General features: G+C 34.9%; 1 protein-coding gene across 1 annotated transcript in view; it reads right to left on the bottom strand.

The window, feature by feature from the left end:
- Positions 1-21,605, bottom strand: part of LOC121332092 (cadherin-10) — a 93,067-nt gene that overhangs the window by 52,499 nt on the left and 18,963 nt on the right. Inside the window, exon 2 of the mRNA XM_041397176.1 lies at positions 2,589-2,966. Within this exon, the coding sequence (XP_041253110.1) occupies positions 2,589-2,819 (231 nt within the window). The 5' untranslated portion in view covers positions 2,820-2,966. The remainder of the gene's footprint in view (positions 1-2,588; positions 2,967-21,605) is intronic.

Below are 21,605 nucleotides of genomic sequence, written 5' to 3'. Positions count from 1 at the left end.
ATCAGAATAAAACATTATTAATATAACAATCATTTTTTTATTCCACATATAATTATATCTCTTTCCATTAGCTTCCTTTGTGTAAAACTCTCCCTGAACAAATATCATGCTATGATACTCTTCATTTTATATGTGTTTTTTATCCTTTTCTCAAACTTGTCACAAAATTACTACTGGACAGTTTTATATACTGTTTAATTTAAAATTTGCTCTTGCAAATTAACAACTCTTTTATTCTAAGCAGAACAAACTAGATGAAAGGGCTGTCTTAACAGCTCATCAAGTTTCTTCTCAGTGCTGTACTCTTAATCCATCATCTTACTTATCTTTACTTATCACTTCACTTTTGCAAACACTTATTTTCTCTCAGCCAAAGCAGTTCAATGTTTATCAACAGCTTTTCTAATGCAGGTGAGTTGGTCTAAAAAATGTTAACCCTTTCCTCTCTAAAGAGTTTTCCTTCAATTATTTATGATTGGAAGAAAAAAAAATTAAGTAACACCACTCCCTCTTCATGATTTGAAATCATAAATATTCAAAAATAATACAATAGGAAAAAAGTAATCAGCATGCTTCTGAAGGTCCTTAAATATTAAGTTCTGGGTGCCCTGGAAAGCTATTTATTTCCTAGAACTGTTGTAAGCAATATGTTTTCGATTCAATAATGAACTGTTTTGATACAGTGACCCTTCTTATTTTGTGGGCACGGTAAATTTTCATAAGCTATCAGCCTGACTCAGACTGAGGACTTGACCTACTTGCTTCAGAACACTTGGGAGTCATGACTTTACACTTGAGAACTGGATTAAATAAATATAGGGACTATTTACAAGACTCTCAACATGCTTTGGAAATAGCTGCATTATTTATATGCTAATATTACAGACTCAAGGCAACAAATAAAAAATGGCTTACTCATCCACAAGCCTGCACTCTTAAATTTTTCCTTAGTGTTTAAATTTCAAAAGTTTTAATAAGCATTTCCTGTCACAAATCCTCCAGTGTCCTTAATTCTTCCAAGAAATGTTTTATAATATAATGTTCCCATACACCAATACATGCTGGAGCCCAGCTGGCTGGATAGCAGTTTTGCAGGATGACCTTGGGGGTCTTTTGAGCAGCAAGCTGACCAGGAGCCAGAAACGCGCCCTTGCAGCAAAGGTCATCAGCACCCTGGGCTCCAATTGCAAGAGATCACCTGGAGATCAAGAGAGATGATCATTCCTCTCTCCTCTGCCTCAGTGAGATACATCTGTCCTCTTGTGTCAAGGTCTGGGCTCCCCATGTGAAGAGAGATACAGAACTACTGGAAGGGAGTCCAGGAAATAGCCAGCGAGCTGAGTAGGGAATTAGGGCATTTTTCATATGAGGAGATGCTGAGACAGGTGAGATTGTTCAGCCGGCAGAAGAGAAGGCTCAGCACAGACCTTATTAATGTATATAAAAACTTGTTGGGAAGAAGTGAGGGAGACAGGCCCAGTTTCTTTTCAGTGGTGCTCAGTGACATGAGAAAAGGCACAATGTGATACACAAGAAATTCCCTTTAAATATAGGAACAAATCTTTTATTGAGTGGATGGTCAAACAGTTGAATAGTTTGTCTGGCGAGATTGTGGAGTCTCTACCTTTGGAGCTATTTAAAATCTGACAGGACATAGACATGAGGAAAATCAAGCTTGCCCTGCTTTGAGCATGGGGTTTGGACTAGTTGATTTCCAAACATGCCTTACAATCTTAGATGCTCTGTGACTCAATGATTTTCAGTCAGTATTTCACTGTGGTATTTTGCAAGTTCAAAACCATGTAAATACTGAAAATCTGCTTTATAGAAAATTGAATTTCTTTGTTTAGAACCTACCATTAGTGCTAAGTTGTACCCATTACTGCTGACACTAGATTTCATTTTTAAGAAAATTACCACTTTGAATTAACATCCGGTACCTGTTTGAATGTTATTGTGGCATTATGCATTATATATTTTTCAGTAAATTACTTGGGAAACCCTAAACATCAAGAGAAAATGATTTAAAGTACACTTCCAGTGTTATTTATGTATACCTCTACTAAGCTACACAGTCACATGTACCAGTCTGCTGTCTTCTATTGCCATTCACTTCCTAACCACGTGATTTCTATCATATGGTTTGCAAATGAATTGCAGTTAATTGATTTTCAGGGAGAGGTAAAGAGCAAGAATATTTTTTTTCTTCAAAATAGGTTGTATTCAACCTCAAAGATGAGCATAGAAAAAGTATCCAATATCTTGTATAAAACATGAAATATTCACAGACAGAGCTGGAAAATTATTTTATAATGATTTATATACTATTATGTTTTGATAATGAAGACATACTGAGTGGGCTGCTGGAAGGTATGATGTCCTTAAACAAACAAATCTGTCAAAAATATTTTTATTTGTTTCCTTCAAGTATTTCTCAGTAGCTCTAACTAGCAACACTTAGTGATTCTTGTAGGAGAACCAGTATATTGGAAATCTGCTTCTTACAAATTAGAATAAAACATAGAATGTAGGACTGTGGAAAGAAAGAACACTTGAAAATTATACAGAAAATCTTATGAGAAACCTACCTTGCCTACATACTGATAATCAGATCCTGTGTATTCTTCTAAAAGAAAAAACTGATTCCACATCCAGCCTCGCTTCTGGCGGTGAATTGCTTTCCCATCATTCCCTAAAGCACGTCCTCCAAAGCTTTTGGGTCTGAGATCAGGAGTCCTTCTGAAGAGCATTTCTGTATGGCAGGGATGTGGCAGCCACATCCAGAGCAGCAGAAGTAATAGGACTTGCTGTATTGTCATAGTGCTCCACTGCTGATGCTCTTCAAGCCAGTCGCCAGTGGAGTGTAAAGTTTTGTTTTTCTTAGCTTGTTTTTTACGTATCTAGTTTCTGTTGCAGCCAAGCAGTTTCCAGCAGCTCATCTCTGAACTGTATACAGTAACCAAATCCTGAAAGTAAACAGAGAAGAGACAATGCAAGTTGAAATACATTCACTCCTTACTGTCCAACATCACTGCTACTGTACCCTTCATATACAAAACATGATGACATAGAAAGCAATCTTGTCAGAAATAGAAAGGTTATCCATATAGGGGGAACACTGAATGTATCAGGTAGGTGCTGTAAGAATACTTCCTTAAAAAAAGGAATAGTGTCATTTAAAAGAAAATGTTCAATTTAGAAACTTTTAAGTGTTCTTTATTTAGACTGTTGGATAAATATTGCTGAAACTTACACATTAAATACTGATGCCTTTGCTTCAAATGTTTTCCACCCAATTTCATTTACAAGAATTTCAGTGTTTATTAATCTTAGTATCAAGAGACATGAAACTCTAACACAAAGTAGTTTTAGAAATTACAAACAGTAAAACACCATTTCTCCAGGGTATTTTAAATGGTAAAAGGAAATATCATATGCATCAGAAGAACTACAACATGATACGAAGCAAACTTTTAAACAGAAAAAGTTCTTGAGATGGTCTTGCAATATGGAGTGATGTGAGCTTAGCCCTTAAAATATAGGAAACATTTTTAAAAATATGTCAAGCTGTTTTCCAAGTATCCTGAAATACTGAATTTAATCTCATTGTGGGAAATTATATTGCAGAGACAGGGCAAGCCTCTCCCAAATCACTCTTTTTTTTTTGTCCACTTTTGTTTTTTCACTTTGCTTCATTTTATTTCTTCCTTCATCTAACAGAACCATGATATGTTATTTCAGCAAGAGAAATTCAGTCAAGTCCTCTTCACTTTACTTCTATACAAGCATTTAAAGAATAACATTTTTTGTTAGTGAGATCATTTGGTAATGGTTTCTTCCAGTAAATAATAAAACCCTTTGATTTGTCATCTTAATAGAGTGTAGCTTCTGCAAACTTTAATCAGGGTGGTTTTGCTATTCTTCCTAGTATACCCATTAAAAACAATGGTGTTTGTTGCATTTCCTGGAATATTCTTCCACATGTGGCAAAAAACTCAAGTAGTTATAAGCTTAGGATTTTTTTTCTCCTCTTTGCTGATTTTAATAGGTAAGTAATGTGCTGTTCTTTCAATAACTTTACACTGTATTTCACTATCATTGTAAATATTTTTATTTTTCAAAGAAGAGCTATGTAAAGAATTCAGAAATTCTTCCTGTATTTCAATTTGATATTGATACGTTACTCAAGTAACTGTCCCAGTAAGCCTGTGTTGATTAAGAGATTATAATAAAATTTCAGGATTTTTAAAGTGGGTACACTATGAAATATAGTGACATAGTTTAAAAACTGTGTGTCTGTGGGCAGGCATGTTAATAAATGAACAGATATTTTTCAGGAACCAGTTATTGTCTTCAAGTTATATTCACTCAGGAGAACATTTTCCCCTCTCACCCAGCATTTGGAAGTTCAAACAACTTCTCAAAGCCACTGCTATTAAGGATTTTGGCCCCAGCCCTGTTCTCAGTAACTCACAGACACCCATTTCCATTGGTCTAAACAAACACCAAGTTATGTATCATTTCATTTACCCGTTTTCCTTTTCTCCTAACATCTTGACATTTACCTCATTTGTGAACTTTGCTTAATACACAGAACAATCTGTTCTAATATAAGCTACTAATGATGAATATGCTACAAATTCTGAATTATATCAGTGTGTACAAACTGAAGATATGGTCCTCCACCTTGGAAATTATTTATCACAACTCATAGTTTCTTTTAAGAAAAAGGTATAATGAGTGAGAGAAGAGGACAAAGATTTATTCTATGATAATGAGAAATATGTCTTCTCAAAGACCGTAAGAAAGTCAAAGTTGAAATTCTCTGGCTCAATTTCCCTAAAATTTTGAAAACAATTTCCCTAAAATTTTCAAAACTATTGGGTTTTTCTCAAAAGGGTATATAGAATTTTCTTCTTTCAGTCTCTTTTTTTGTGTGTATGTGTGTGTGTGTGAGAGTGTGTTTCCTTTCTTTTTTCCCCTTTTTTCACTTTCTTGTTGCCCTCAGTATATATATTCCATTATCCACACATTATTATTTGATGTAGAAGTGTTGTTAAATGCCTCTTGGGAAATAATGCTTCAATATTAGGGGTTGTTATTGAATTTCCTTCTTGTTAAATTAGGTCAGAAGAATGAAAGCTCAGATGAAATTTGTTAAACTCACAAAAGTAGCTAATGTACTTGGCAAGCACAGCTGCTTAATGGATGTACATACCAGCAAGGACTTTTCTCTCCTTTGAGAGTCCTGTTGGAGTTCAGTTTCCTGCTTTAAATGTGATGAGTTTGATAGTAGTCTACTCTAAAGTAATAATATTTACCTTTTAAAATGAGCTAGCAGAAAAAGAAAAAACAGACTAAACTAATAAAAAGCATTGTATAAAGGGAAAATTTGAACACAATTAGATGAAGGAAACCTTTTAATCCATAACTACAGAAAATAAACAGAAATCTGTGTTCTGTATTAGATTGCATATCTGGATTCTGTGCTGGAAGAGTGAATGGAGGAAGAAACATTTTTCATTTTGCTTTTTTGGTGATTTTCGTCATTGTTTGTTGTTTGTGTGGTTGTTTTTTGTTTCTTTTTAGTTCCCTGGAAATCAAGTTGGAAAACTGTCAAACTTTTGACAAAAAAATTATCTTAGGGGAGGGTTTGAGAACTCAGAAGAGTTTAAATAGCTATGCTGGCTTAAAGAATTTATTTTAAAAATGATTTAAAGAGTTTAAAATAGCTTTAAATAATTTTAAATTAAACTGTTTGGCCGATCTTTCTCATCAAATCTCTCTCTACCTCTTTTTCCAGATCACTTCTTGAATTTTTGTCACAATAGAAAAGAAACAAAGGAAAAAAATTAAAGCTTTTTAAATTCTATCAGGTGTGTCCAACTTCTGTGTAATATCCTCCTGTGTAACACCCATATTTTTGTGTTATATCCTTTTAAATTACATTAAAATTACTACAGAAGAACATGGTTCCCAACTGTGCTCTTGTTTATACAGGTTTATGCATTTGTATTATTTCTAATGAGTTTTCTTGGAACAATTTCTAGTATGCAAGACATGGATCAATCATCACTGAAGCTGCTAAATCACCATTAGCTTTCAGGTAACAGTTTTAAAACCATTAGGCAGTACTTTCCACAGGTTGGTCACTTCTCATATCTCTCAGAAGAAAATGTTTTAATGCTGCTCAAAATGTATTCATGTGATTTCCAACTCCTACAAAATTTGAAAAACACTATATATTGCTTCTCATTCATGCAACCCCTCCCTCCAATACTAAAACAAACTTCATGCCATTTTAAAACTTGTAAGATTTAACATCTGCATAAGATGGGCTGTGAATGCTTTTAACTGATGCATGTGTCAAAGTTCCACTTACTGGTTTAGAAGATGGAACTTTTACACCAGGGATTTTATTTCTACATTAAATTATGCCCTCCTTTTGTCTATTTTTTGGCATTCATATATAGTTGCTTTTGGAATGCAGCAGAATCAAATTTAAAATAGAAAATTTAATACAGATCAAAAGACTTCGTTTAATTTTTTTCTAATAAAGAAATTTTAGTAAATTTCTCTTGTGAGGAGCAAATTTGAACAACAAAAAATTTACTTGGGATGCCTACCATTTAAGAATTTTGTTCTGTAGTTGACCTTGGTCAAACTTGACCTGAGTTTTAATTATGTGACATTTCAAAAAGCTTGTTTAAGGAAAGATATTTATGCAATGCCCATCCTATTTTCTCAATTCCTCTTTCACATGGGAGCCATTTGCAGCTCTAATCTTGTCTTTCCATCCTTTTTGCTATGTTTGTACAAAATAAAGAAATTTTTGGAACAAAGATGCTTTCTGAAAATTAGATTAAACTGTGTTGGAATCTCATGAGGAAAATAATATTTAATTTTATTATACTGGAAGGAAGCAGAGCATATTTTGTTCTTGTTTTGTTCTTGCTCTGCAGAGCTGATGCCAATAGTGCCATTCTTATATACAGCCACTGTGAGAAACTTTTCTTACTTTCTGTCTTCTCCAAATTTTTGGACCCTCTGCAGCCACTGGTAGAGAGCCACCACCATAGTCTGCAGACTTTCTTATCATAGTTCCTCCAGCCTTCAGTCTACTGCCAAAGTTCCTGTGGCCATCAGCCATGAGCCATAATTCCTACCATTTTGGTTCTTCCCTGAATTAGGCAACTTGCTGAGGTGCCTCTATTTCATTGGAACTCTGATTCCTGGCTTATGGTATCAGAAATTAAATGGAAACCTCTGGCTAGGATTTGAAGTAATAGGGACTATTTAACAAGACAGTAAAAGTAGAAGTAGCACGACAGCTAAGTGCGGAAAAAGCTGCATTTTCACTGAGCCTCAGAAGAGCGAGATAATTTAGTTGTGTCTATTTATTTGCCATCTCTATCAAAATCAGAAATTCTTATGCTTTAGAGCATAATGCAATGAAGCAAGGACTTTAAATAGACAGCTTTGCAAGAGCCTGCAACTCAAAACATAGCAAACCTTTCTCTCTGTATGTGTAATTTATTGGTGTAAGATATCCCTTAAGGTAAAAGAAGACAATACATTTTTATATAGAATTTTAAGAATATTTGAAACAGACAAATTAAGTCTGTCAAATGTTCAATTTGTAATGGATTCTAATATCATCATTCCTTGTGTTACTGATTTATGTTTATTCCTTTATGTATTATATTCCAATGAAGACAACTGAAGTCATTCATAATTTAATTGCTTGATTGTGAACTAAGAAGATAATTGGTAAATTGCCAATAAGCTGCTTATTTCATAGCTTGTAGCAGAACCCTTGCACACCAGTGACCACACTTCAAGTTATTATATTATAACAGGAATTTGCAAAGTAGTCAGTTATACCTTTGAACCTTATAATTCAGTCTTTATGAAGTCCTGCAACCATTAATCTGCTTAGGAATTTGAGTTGAATATACATAGTTCAATGTTAAACTAAAAAAACCCCAACAACTAACATTTCAGCTGTTAGGTATTATAATTTTTAATACTAATAATATTTCATAATCATCAAAACAGCTTCATTCAAAGGAGTGTTTTGGGGAGAAAGGTACTGAAAAACAAGCAGAGAAAACAAAGGAAAAGGAAATGCTGAACTTTACAACTTTTGCTAGAGAAATTAATTTTTTGGGCTACGAGAGATTATATATAAGCATACCTTAAGTCTTTTTTTTTTTTTTTAAGTATATTTATGTACCAAAAATTCTAACTGTTTTTTAAAAAAACCAAACAAGTAAATATGCACTATACTAAATTCAAAGTGGAAGGTTAAGGATGCAATCTATATTCCACTGGTAGTTCAGTAATTGGATATCCACAACTATAGTTAAGTGAACTGAAATTCAAAACATGGAAAATGTAACTCCAAGCTGGCGTTAAACTGAAGAGGAAAAAGGTATCAAAACCCTCTTCTTCCAGTTCCCCTGCTGTGAAGGATATAGTCCTCCACCCTCTAAAAATGGGTGGAGGCATCTCTGGATGCCTCACCAAAACCTCTCCCTTGTCTTCTTACAGAAGAGTGAAACCCTCAGGCTTAAGACAGAGTGGGACATTCAAAGGGTGAGCAGAAGACCAGAGGAAAGGCAGAGGATATTAGTAAGTTATCTTGCGTAACAATTTTGACTGTTTATTAATGAGGATTTTTTGTGTTAATTAGATTACCTGGATGGCTAACAATAATTCTTAGCTCTCTACATACAGTGAATATGCCTTTTCTGACAGTAAGACATTGAGAGTGCCACACTATTATAGTTAAATTTACTGCTGTCGCTGAAGTTTTGTGGGACACATTATACATGCAGCAGTGACTAAATGGTGGGTGACTTGTGAACATGCAAACGTTATTTGGATCTTTACAATTTCAGTAAATTGTGAGGTGCCCACAGTATTTTGTTTAATGTGGCACTCTGCTCTCCCTTCTAGATGACTCTTTCCTATCTGATTGTATATACTGAGTTAAAGTTCCACAGGGTAGCTACCCAGTACTCTTCTGCATGTTCAGGATGAACAAGTATAGTTAATTTATTACATTTATAGAGTGTATATGCCCTCACTGCTGAATTAAAGAAAAAAGACAAAGTATTTAAAACAATAAATAAAGACACTATCTGAAATTTGCAGGATGTAGCAAAAAAGTGGAAAGATCATAATAGGTTGCACAGCATAACAATAAACTACTGTGTTGAGTTGACACAGGCAGGCAGCCAGAACAACCACAAACCCATATGTGAATTGAAAAGAGAAAAATCATTTTGTTACTCACTAACCAGAGGATCCTGAAGCAGCACTGGGCAGAGACAGCCAAGAGGGAATGCAGGCACCATCAGGCTGAGTCCACCCTGACGGACAGCGGCCCTGCTGTTTGCACACATTTGTCAAGGGCCTGTGTACATGTAGTTTACCACCATGCTCTGATCTCCTCTGTGGCTTTTATGATCTTTGTGGCTTTGATCTCTCTCCCAAAGCAGGGAGCTCAAACACATCTGTGGGACTGCCTCCAAATATCTCAAAACACCGACATCATCAGCAGTAGATGTAATATGTGAGGTTTCCCACATTGTTTTTCTCCAGGCCTTGGCATTCCCAGATCCAAGGTCACCTGAGAGATTCTAATACCCCCCTTGCCATTCTTCTGCTTTTAACCCTGTCCTCCCAACAACTACCTATGCACAGTTCTGGAGAAAATAATGTAGAAGAAGTATAATAGTTCTAAACAATCTCAATATAGTGGATTTTTTTATCACTTACCTTAAAAAAGAAAAGAAAAAAAAAAGAAGAAAAAGAAAAGGGGAAAGAAGATATGTGGACAGGAATATTTTTTTTAAGAAGTATGAAGTAGTCCTTCCTCTCCACTCAGTCTCATTGTAAATTCAGCATTCAGTTTTGAGCACACATCTAATTATTTATAACATGCAAATTATTAGACATCAGGCTAGCAACAAAACAGTTAGATTAAAAAAATATATTTTTAAGGAAAGAACAACTACACCTAGTTACCCAGTCTACGAAAAGAAAACAAATGAAGAAATGGCATTGGTTGTAGCTTTTCGAACCACTTCTTGAAATTAAGAAATTATTTTTAATGCACACCACAGACAGTCTTAGGAATTTACTTCATTCACAGCCACAGTGATTTAGGTTAAGTGTTAACTAAAGCTTCCTATATATTTACAGGGATAGTTGGCAGCTGAAATGAGATGTGACTGAAGGATTTGAAGGACATTTTGAGCAAACTGCTTTCTGAAATGGGCTGCCTGCAGCTGGTATGACCAGAGTATTTCTTAAGGTATTTTCAAAGTACATCCCACTGAATTCTTTCCCTTCTTTTTCCATGCCATTATTTATTTCCATTATTTCTCCCTATGTCTGGTGCCACTGCTACCAGTGACCACTGCAACCACTATTCTCCCCTATTCTCCTGTATGAGTATGGATTGTTCATTCCAGATCAACTACATCCATTTCCATATATCTGATTTAATCTCTAAAGTAGCTTTAGATTTGCTTTTGTGGGTTGAAAGCAACTGAAATTCTCTTGCTTGCCAGCCAGCATAACATGCTTTTCCACATCAAATGATACAGTCCTAGACACATGGTTTACAGAAGGTCTTGCTAGTCCTCTGAATTTCCCTCCATAAGATTTTGTGGTTGTATTTATCCCATAAATTGTCTGCTATAGCCTCCCCGATAATGAATTTAGCTCTTTCTTTCTCCGATGAGAATTTATCCCACGTATATCTTCCTAAATGATTATCCTCTTTGTGTTTAGCCTATAGCCATGCTGTCTTCTGAAATATCTGTATTTACTATTAGTAGAGATTTTTCTTTTACAAAGAGGGTTGCCCTGTGCTCCATGTATTATAAAACCTAACTGAAATCCCAAAGCAGTTATAGCAGTTATAGCTTTTTGTATTTCTCCTTCCCTCCCCTCCTCTCTCCCTATTTTCTTTTTCTTATCCCTTACATTTCATCTTTGACAGACCATGGCTTTTCTGGAAATAAAAATATCAGAAAATTCCATACTAATTTTGCCAAGAATGAAACCTGAGAGATCACTGAATATCCAGACCTGGTGAATATTCCTTCTTCCTGTACTGAAGTGTTTGTCTGAGCAGGGTGGATTATAATGAATAATGCTGAACAGTTAAGAGAAAGACATTCTTTTCCTTCAGGGCAGGTGGAATTTTAAATCTCCTAGCCTTTGCTATCCAATGCTTTCACCTGCCAGCAAACTCTAAGCCTTATTAGGGAAATAGAATAAGCACAGAAGCGTGCCAAGTATCTAAAAACTCACTCTAATCTCATCAGGAGTTTATATCTTCAGCTCAGGCTGAAACCTTACAGCTTTAGAGAGCAGAGGCAGTTCACTAAAGCGTAAAGAATTGGGGCATTGAGAGCTGTGCCTGCTTAGAAAACTGTGTAATTTAATAAAGTGTTCATTGATGTCTACACAGTGGCTCCTCAAACTTGTGTTAGTGCCTGTGCCTGCAGCATGGATAGTCACATTCCTGCTAATTAGATGATAGCAGAAGGATTACATTCTTTCTTAGCAGTCAGGAAGAAATGGAAGTAACCATTTCTCAGGAAAAATCGCAGTTGAAATTAGCAAGAGGATCAAATTTTAAGAAAGTTTGTAAAATATATGATTTTATTTCCCAAGCTTATTTGAATAAAAGTAAGTATTGCAAAATTCATTCAGTTATTGACAAATTTCATAAAACTCCTATTTGGAAGAAAAATAAAATCTTGAATGACAAGAAGGTACATTTGCAATGCATTTGATTTTTTTTCCTATAAAAGTTTCTTAAAGTACCTGAAGTTTCACCTTGTGCTCAATTACTTTATAATTATTTTAGCATGCTAAAATTCTGCTATGGCTATTTGTATTGTTGTCAGTTAATCTAACAAAGCAAAAGTCTCCTTATGCAGTTTGTTGGAGCATGGTGATCTGATATTATGGAAAAAAAAAATTGTAGGGAGTGTTAATATTCATTATACTACTTTGCTGTGGCTGGATGAAATGATCAAAATTTCTTCACTTTCAGTGAGTCAGAATTATAGATCCTCTTTTATAAGCTTGTTCATAAGCTGTTACAAATGTCAAACTATGACAAGAAATCTCTTAAGAATATACCAGATACATGTAGAGTGTGTAACAGTCTGTAGCCTTTTGTGCCTCACATTAGACAGTCTGCAGTACATTGCAGCATGATGAAGTATTTTCAATTTAGGCAATATAATATTTGCTGTTGCCTATGCAATGTGAAACTATCTGTTGTATGAGTTATGCAAGAAGAGCTCCTTCTTCCCAAATGGTTCTTGCTTTAAACCAGTACACAGCAGGCTGCATCTGACATTTTTCAAAATTAGTTTTACAGAGGGATTAAATAAAAAAACCTGAAAATCATATAATAAAATTTACCTTTTCTTTGCATATCTCAGTAATGAAAAGGATGTGTCTTGACTGGTATTGTGAAAGGATATCTGCTTTTAAGTAGCACATAAGAATGGGCATGATAAACTGATGATGGATACAGGTCAGTTAGAAACTTTGGAGGCAAGGAAATTTTCACTTAAAAATGTTTCTGTGTACTGTAAAACTGTACTATAGTTACACTGCATTCAAGGGTGCTTTTCATGCTCAGAAAACATAATTTATACATATACTAACACTGCTGTATATAAAAAGAAAGGCAGACATTGATAAGATAAATTAAATTAAGCATAGTCTGACTCTGGATTCCATGCTTGGATCAAGTGTGTTCTGAATGCCTTCTGCAGTATCTGCTTTCACAATCTCTGTCTGTGTCTCAGCCTTCAAGGTACCAAAAGGTCAGGCCAATGCAATAGATTCTCTTGGGACTACCAAACTGGAAAACTGGAAAAGTCAGTGAAACCTGCGGATTTCAGAAATATTCATTGGGCAAATCTGTTGACATTTAAGAACATATTTGTATTGTACAACTTCTTTTAACACATCTGTCATGTCTGATGGTTATACAGAGATACATATGTTAGTTTGCTACCCTTCTATATGTTGTCATTTTTTGATGTTGACTATTGCATCTCAGGAGACAGTAATAATATTGGACTATTGCAGAGATAGCCTGAAGAGAGACACTAAATTTGCGACAAAAGCCAAATAAGGACATGCCTACTTTTTCCTGCTCAAGTATCATCTAGGTAGAACACTTCCTGAAAAAAAACATATACTTGAAAATTATTTCAGGAAAAAACCAATGTGCAATGTGAATCAAACAACACTTGTAAGACCCACATCAATAATGTGAGGAGAAAATTTTCTCAACAACACTTCTCTGGAGAAGTAAATCACTGAATTCTACTTTTGTTCTTTTTTTTTTCCCCTTAATGTTACAAATTTCAAACTCTTTGCTGTGTGCTTTTCAGAGAAATACATGAGTGGAAATCAGCAATCACTTGCACTGGAAATGACCTTGCATGGGTAATTTGTAAGGGCTACATCTAGCTACCGCTAGAGAGATTTTATTCAAAACAGTTATTTCATCTCTGATCTTTCTCTCCTGATTTTCAAGGGTAACCAACAAAACACCTTTCAAAGACAAACCTGGAACAGAACTTCAAAACTCATCCAGGAAACAAAAACAATAAACTCAAGTGAATTTATCTTTTTACTGTACATCATATTCTCTCTCCCTTCTTTTAACCTCTGTATGCCTGCAAGTTATAAACTAACTAAATCTCTCTTTCCCTTGAGAGCTAAATATCTGTTGTTATTCTCTACAATAATATTTTCATACAGTCTATTTCATTGGTGGCAAATATATATGTATATACATTTTTTCTTTACAGAATTAATGCAATTGGTAGCTATGTAATTAAAATTAGAGAAATTTCTTCAACTTCTGTATAAACTCCACTTTTTCTATTTCAGATAGAAAGAGTTTCTGCACCTGAAAGAATATTTTGGATGATGGTTGTCTTTTTTTCCAAATACATCCAATTAGGCTAGCAAAATATTTTGACATTATTAAAAGAGCTATAATACTTCAACTGTAACATCTTGGATCATTAGTTACAGCAACACCAGCAATCTTTATGGCGTTCACTACTGCTTCATCTATGATACAGAAAAGAAATATACTCTTTTCTATTGACTCTACAGAATGCAGTAATAAAATATTCTGTTATTCTAGATCACCTGAGATTACAGAGAAAGTATGTGATAGACAAGAAGGCAAATTGCACCTTTTGAACTCTCAGCATACAATACTAAGTAGTCTTTCATTTAACGTCTTCTGAGAGGTTTTTATTCTGTATCCTATACTTGTGTATCCCATTCCAAGCCTGCTTGGTGAGATCATTCATATGACTAGCAATAGACTTACTGTTAGTCAAGTGAAATCATTTACCTCCTCAGTAAGGAGGACGTGTGGTAGAAAAGAAAACAACAGTAAGCTCCTACCTGTAGGAGCTGTGCTCTGGAGAGCTATAAATGCACTGAACTTATTATAGCTGCATAATGCAAGTAATAGAATATCATGTTTAAAATCCATGTGTTCTGTGGGGTCAGTGGTTAGAGACAGAGACAACACACACACACCAAAGCTTCCTGTGACAAACAACCTCGAGTTTATTCCTGCAGCTCCTTTTATAGGAGCTCCAATTACACATGTGATTGGTTGAGGTCTTAGCCCCATCCAGCTCTCTGGCCAGTGATACATCTGCATTTAGAACTGGATGAGAGTCCCTGTGCAGACTGAATCCAACCTATCCTTGCTCACCCAGGGACTCCAATGCCACAACAGAACATTGACATAATTGAGTGTGGACTAATGAGCAACTACAAGATGGAATAACAAGCAGAATCTCCTTAGTCCATAGGGAAAATATCTGCTTTGCTGCACCAAATGAAGAAACAAACCTGCGTCTCAATGGAGTATTAAGTGAAATTATGTGGGTAAGCATAAGCAGCCCTTTTCTTCAAAACATGCAAGAAATAAGGCAAACTCAGGAGGACATTTGTAACTTCTGCAGGAGGGGTTGCAACTTGAAGGTTTGTTTCACAATTTCAGTTTCTGGAGAATCACTAATTTAAAAGCGCTCATACGGACAAACAGGAGAGAGTGGAGAGTGAGAAGAAAAATAAAGACTGAAGAGAATCAGCACCCTGCATCTCCTTTCCTACATCCAATTCTTGCTTAGCTGCAAGTAATGAAGTAGCAACACCAATGGTGTAAGGTGTAATGATATTCCAAAGTAATGACTTTTGCAAGGAGAGGGACTAAGTAGCAACCAAAAAAGTCTGACTCATGGTATAAATAAAAAGGAATGATTAGCCCATAGTGGTGTGTTCACAGATATATTTGCTTGAACTCAGAAACTAGAGATCTTCCAGAACAACTCAAAATGAATGGACACAGTGATTTGACTTAAGAAATCCTGGAATTACAGATGAATATGTTCTTAAAAGAGCTGTAAAGGGAAGAAAACTGGAGAATGCCTGGGAAACTACACAGACCTTTGCATTCATCCGATATGTTTTCTTGTGGTATGCAGAGATTGCCTGAAGGAGTATAGAAGACAGACCAACTTTTTTTATCTAATAATTTTCTGCTATTTTGTGGTTTGGTTTTTTTGTTTGTTTGGTTGGTTGGTTTTTGTTTGTTTGGTTGGTTGTTTGTTTTGGTTGTTTTTTTTTGTTTTGTTTTGGTTTAGTTTGGTTTGTTGTTGTTTTGGGTTGGTTGGTTGATTTTGATTTTGGTATTCATAAAGCAATGATTTGGAAGTGAGAACTTAAGTAAGACTTACTTTGACGACATGTTACTTTTTAAAAACATTTTTTCTTTACAGAATTAATGCAATTGGTACCTATCTCATTAAAATTAGAGAAATTTGGCCAACCAGTCTTCTAAGTTGGAACACTGGAATAGAGTGGATTGGCAATTGGCAGGTAATATACAGCACCTACAGTGTTTTTTGGTGTATTATTTAAAACAAGCATCGGATGGAGAGTTTTCATCCTTTTCAGCCAAGAGAAATAAGAAATTTTGCTTTTGATAAAACTGAAGTCTGGATGAAAATGAAGTAAATAGTCATACAAGCAAATTAATGGTCTGTAATTATTTGTTAAAATAATCAGGATCTAGGACTAACAGAGGACCAAGATAACAAATAAAAAAGTTTGAGGAGCACAGAGAGAATTAGACTTTTTGATAGATTTTTAGTGTTAGCTGGTTTCTTTTTCATCTTTTCATCTTTTTCATCATCATGGTTTTGGAATTGGGATTACAATACTGGAGCTTTTTAGACAGTAAAGGCTTTATTGTAAGTGCCATCTGAGAGGTGGTTGGATAGCTGATAAATTTTAAAGTTTCTAGTTTTGGGTGCCATTGCTTATTTGTTTTGTTTCTGTACATGTAAGAATGTGTACCTGTATAAATTTTGCAGCTGTAGGGATGCTTATTCAGCAAAGTATTCATTAGCAGGAATATTATGTGAAGATAGAAAATATATTCTGAAGAGAAGACAAGTGAAAACTAACAAGACATTCATTTGATTTAAATTTTTATTTTATTGCTCATTCTTTTCAATATTGTGTTTCAAGGAAACTCACGTCTCTTTCTCTGGTAAGTCCCCTCCAATAACCTCTGCTAATTTTTTCTGTGTCTTTTCCTTTATTCCTTTCCTTTTTTTTCCCCCTCTATCATTACAGATTCCTTCTACATGGCCACTGACACTCATAAAACAGCAACCAATATTGGCTGTTCAACCAATACTGATCAGCCTTGCATGTCCCATGTAACACCAAGCAAGACTTTTTTACCTAACAGCTCTTTTTAGTACAAACTGAAAATACAAACGTGCAAGAGACTCTGCTAGGCAGAGTCTTGGCCTGTCCACACCATATCCAAAGCGACAATGAGTCTTGATATTTTGGTCCAATACAACAAAAACAAAAATCCAGAAAACAAAATCCGAACAGTGCATATGTTGTCACATTTAGCCAGCTAGCAAGCTCACAAGAAGCTGTCTGACAGTTTAGGAATACTGCATTAGAATAGCAAGGTAACTGTCATGGTCAAAAGGAAGATGGATTCATACTTTATAGGTTTATCCAATTACTTCCTTTGTTAAACAACAAATAGTCCTAATTAAAATGTTACATTTCCACAAATAGTTAGCTACAAAATCAATATTTTTCCTAACAGATTCCTGTAGAATTACATTTATCCCAGTAAAACTCAATGATTTATAGCAAAAATCTGATGTACTGTGAATTCTGTGGTTTTAAGTAAATAATTGATGCACACAGTTTTTACAACTGTTTTTAATTACCTCTCTTCTTTTTTATTTTGGATCTAAGATGAATAAAATACTATTATAAGTGTAAAACAAATGTTTATAGTTTAATTGCAATTGGAAGTCAGTTAGAATACAAAACATATTTCTTTGTGAAAAAAAATCTCATTTATTTGTATTTAATGTGACTGAATAAAAATTTCACAAGAGAAATACAAGGAATTTAGTATATAGGAATAACTTATGCCTGTCAATTATCATCTGGTCTCTAAGTTTTGGGTTTTTGAGATTTTGTTTTTTAGAACAAGAGACTGCTTCACTAAAATATGGACAGCTAATAATTTAACTTCATGGTTTCTTAAACAACAGTCTTTTTTTTAAATGGAAAGAAATTACAGGTGATTAATGATATATTGATCTTTGCAGTTAAAGACTTTGTAAGGTGTTACAATGTGTTACAGAGACTTATTCCTACCTTGTCCTATATTATATGCAATATTTTGATATCATTTCTGAATGAGTGATGTTGTCCTAGGCAGTATCTACACTTTTTTCTCTAAATAATATTCCTCTGTAAATTTATCAAATCTCAAGAACAGCAAGTGAAATCTCCCTTGTAGAGATCACAAATGAGTAACCACAAGAAGACTGCAAAAAAAAAACCCCTCTAATTCCAATTCTCAGAATTAAAAATGTTCTCAAAGTGTCTGTTCAGTTATAAATATACTTCCATCCCAGCCTCATAATTGAAATTATAATGATGTGTATACCACCCAGATACCTAGGAAAAAAAAAAAAACTATCTGGGGAAAAAAAAAAAAAAAAGCTGTTCTTCTTGTCAATTATTTTGATAATTCTGTGTATTTGAAGGCAAGCCCTTTCAAATGTGAAATATATAGAAATATATGCAGTGTATACCTGAGATATTTTTACATAGTTTTTTGTCACTATAAAGTAATAGTTTGGACAAACACAAAGTATTTCTGTAAAATAATTAATACCTTAAAATTTTATTAAACTAAGGCAAAAAGAAATCTCACCACTTAATCCCACTAGGTGCATAACATACTAGAATCCCTCGACTCATTTCCTCATTGTACTGATTTTGTCTATGGTAGAATTAATTTTCTTTACAGTATCTTTTATTGTGCTGTGTTTGGGATTTTTGTTGGGAACTGTATGGATACCACAGGGATGTTTTCCTTATTGTTAAGCAGTACTTGCTCGGTGTCAATGCCTTTTTCTGGTCCACACCCCACCCCTCCAGTGAGCAGACTGGGGGTGCACAAGAAGATGGGAGGGGACACAACCAGGACAGGCCACCCTGACTAATCAGAGGGATGTCCCATGTCATGTTACATCATGCTCAGCAATAAATCTGGGGGGAAAAAAAGGAAGTGGGGGACATCAGAAGCAATATAGTTTGTCTTCCCACATCACCTTTGCCACATGATGGATCCCTGCTTTCCTGGCAATGGTTGAACACCTGCCTGCCCATGGGAAATGATGAATTAATTGCCTTCCTTTCCTTTGCTTGTGTGAACAGCTTTTGCTTTCCCTATTATACTGTCTTTATGAGTTTTCTCACTTTTATCCTTCCCTTTCTCACCCTTATCCCATAGGAGGGGGAGTGACGGAGCAGCTGTGTGATGCTTACTCCCTACCAGGTTTAAGCTAGAAAATCCATGCTTTTGAAAGTTATCTTCAATAAAGTTACTCTTTTTGGATATCAAGAACCAGATGATCTGTGCATTTTTATCAGCAGATTTCTTCAAATCACTTACAGGGAGGAAAACACCATAGAAGATCACAAAATGTGATAGACACATCTATACGTGATAGAGTCTCCTTACAATTCTTGAGTTACAAATTCAAGAGAATAATCTGAATCTCCCATCTTCTATTAATACTAATGTCTAAAAGCTGGCTAAGAAATAAATCCATAAAGACAAAGCTACAAGAGTACACATACTCCAATATATTCAGACACTTTCTGCACAACAAAATTCTACAAATTGTCAATATAGGAAATGTTGACCATCTGTTATCAAAATGACTCCAGGGGAAGTAAATCCATTTCCATCCAATGCATACCATGACTTAACTGTAGATAAAGAATTACTTTTTTATCCAATCTGCTTTGATATTTTTACAGGGTGGCATCCAGCTTCTCACTTCTGAGAAGTTTATGTCAGACTGGATCTCTGTCATATTGCTACAAACATCATTTGTTGCACCTGGCAAGAAAAAAAAATGCATTGACCCAATGCTACTGTCAGCATGGAAGAAGCAATGCTGAATATTTTAAATTTCCTATTTTAATTTATATCTTGCTTTACAGTAAAGCAAGCAATTACAAGAATGTTAGGACTTTAGACAAATATAGGAGGAAGGTTACTTGAGGTCCTACATCAATTTATTAAGATCCAATGGATCAATGGCTCCAAATAGCAAGTAAAGGTGATTCTTAGGAGGCTGTAAAGGTCACATAAATTAAATGGTAATACATCACATTGAATGTTTTTATTCTTATGACTCATTGTGTTCACTTTTCCAATTTCCATCCAGTGTCACTCACAAGTTACTTGCTCTAGCCTATATTTTGAAAATGGATTTTCATTGGCATGTTTACAACTAACCTTTCTTCTCCCCACATCTTCTTTTTTATCTCTGTGTTTCTTTGACTCCTCTTCCAAACACCTATTTGAGAAAGGCAGACTAGCATAAGAATCTAATGTCACTGACAGTGTTATCCTTATGTTACTACAAGAATGTCAAGGATTTGTTCTCAGTTTCGGCAACAAAAAGCCATCTACTTCAGTGACTGAAGTGTACTTGCTAAAGATATTCACTGATGCTACTCAAAAGAAAATGTGATATGTAATTAAAGTGTATATTATGATTCTGAAAGAAACTATGGGGATTTTTTTCCCTGAGTGTTGAGAAGCACTGAACGACAATATTATGAAATATATATACATACACATTAGCAAAGCTTAGTGAAAATGTCAAGCAATGATTTCCTCCCTCTTCTTAAAACATTATTTTAGAGTAAAACAGATATCTTGTGTCTAATAACTGAAGAACTCAAGTGTCATTTCTTCCAGTGCCTATAAACAAACCTTCCAGTTTGCAATCCCTCCTCACATTACTCAGTGGAACTCTTTAAGACAGACAGCTCTATGACAGCAAAGAAAATAAATACCAAACCTAAAAAAAGTACACCAGTTTTGAGAGAAAAAGGTGTTTAAAAAATTTCCATACACTGAATATGATAGAAAGCCACTCTCACACTGTTGCAAATTTTGTGCCTTTCTGGAAACTAGTGAGGTAAGATGCTAAACACCATTGACAGACAATGAGGTCAGCAAGAAGTCATGTCACAGAGCAACCAGATCAGCAGCAGCACTGCTGCTGTCATTTCTATCTTCAGTCCTGACAGGTACTGCATGTGAGTCCCTTCTGCTCTGCAAGTGGGCAGAAGCTTTTTCAATGTCTCTGTGCCTTGGGGTTTTTCCAAATCCTGTTCCATAACCTTTTCCAATTTAATTTCCCCTTCAAAAGCTTTATTTATGCAAATTGTTGAGGTCTGCTACAAATGCTCCTCCATGCCAAGGCTTGCAAGCGTTTTCCACAGTATCGACATTTGCAAAAACACGTTACTTTTCTCATTAACAAACTCTTTTTACTCATTACCTTATACAGAACATTCTCATAAGAAAAAAACCTCCAGTTCTATAGAACAATATTCTGGAAATAAATCTCATTTTGTCACCTGAACTTCTTTGCCTTCCTCACTTAGGGGACTTTTTTCACTGAGTTATTACATACAGATGATTTTTTTTTGTCTTAGGGGACCTGGAGGGGAATAAGGAAGGAAAAAAATATGTACTAGCTTAGTAAAAAGGATTCTAGAGATGAAATATGTGTATACTAACACAAACATGTTAGTTAGGTATGGATAGGAAAAAAAAGAATATAGGACTGAATAAATAAGAGCTGAGGGGCAAGAAGGATAAAAAATAACAGGGGATAGCAAGTCAGGGTGAAGAAGGTACCTCATTAGGCATCTAATCAGATATCTTTGACATCTGTACATTAATACAAAAAGCACAGTAAGTAAACCTAGAAAATGGCACCATTTTTTGGTTTGAAAGTACAAAACCATATAATAGGCATCTTAGAGAGCTGCTGCAGTATCCCAAAGGACTGGAAGATTATGATAATATTATGTTCAGGAGAGACAAGAATACCAAAGGAGGAGTAACTTTTGAAAGAAACTGTATG

This window comes from Onychostruthus taczanowskii, unplaced genomic scaffold (genome assembly GCF_017590055.1).
Source record: "Onychostruthus taczanowskii isolate IOZ18803 unplaced genomic scaffold, ASM1759005v1 scaffold137, whole genome shotgun sequence".
NCBI classification, from domain to species: domain Eukaryota; kingdom Metazoa; phylum Chordata; class Aves; order Passeriformes; family Passeridae; genus Onychostruthus; species Onychostruthus taczanowskii.
Note: the sequence above shows the minus strand (reverse complement) of the source record. Positions and strands in the feature narration are given on the sequence as shown.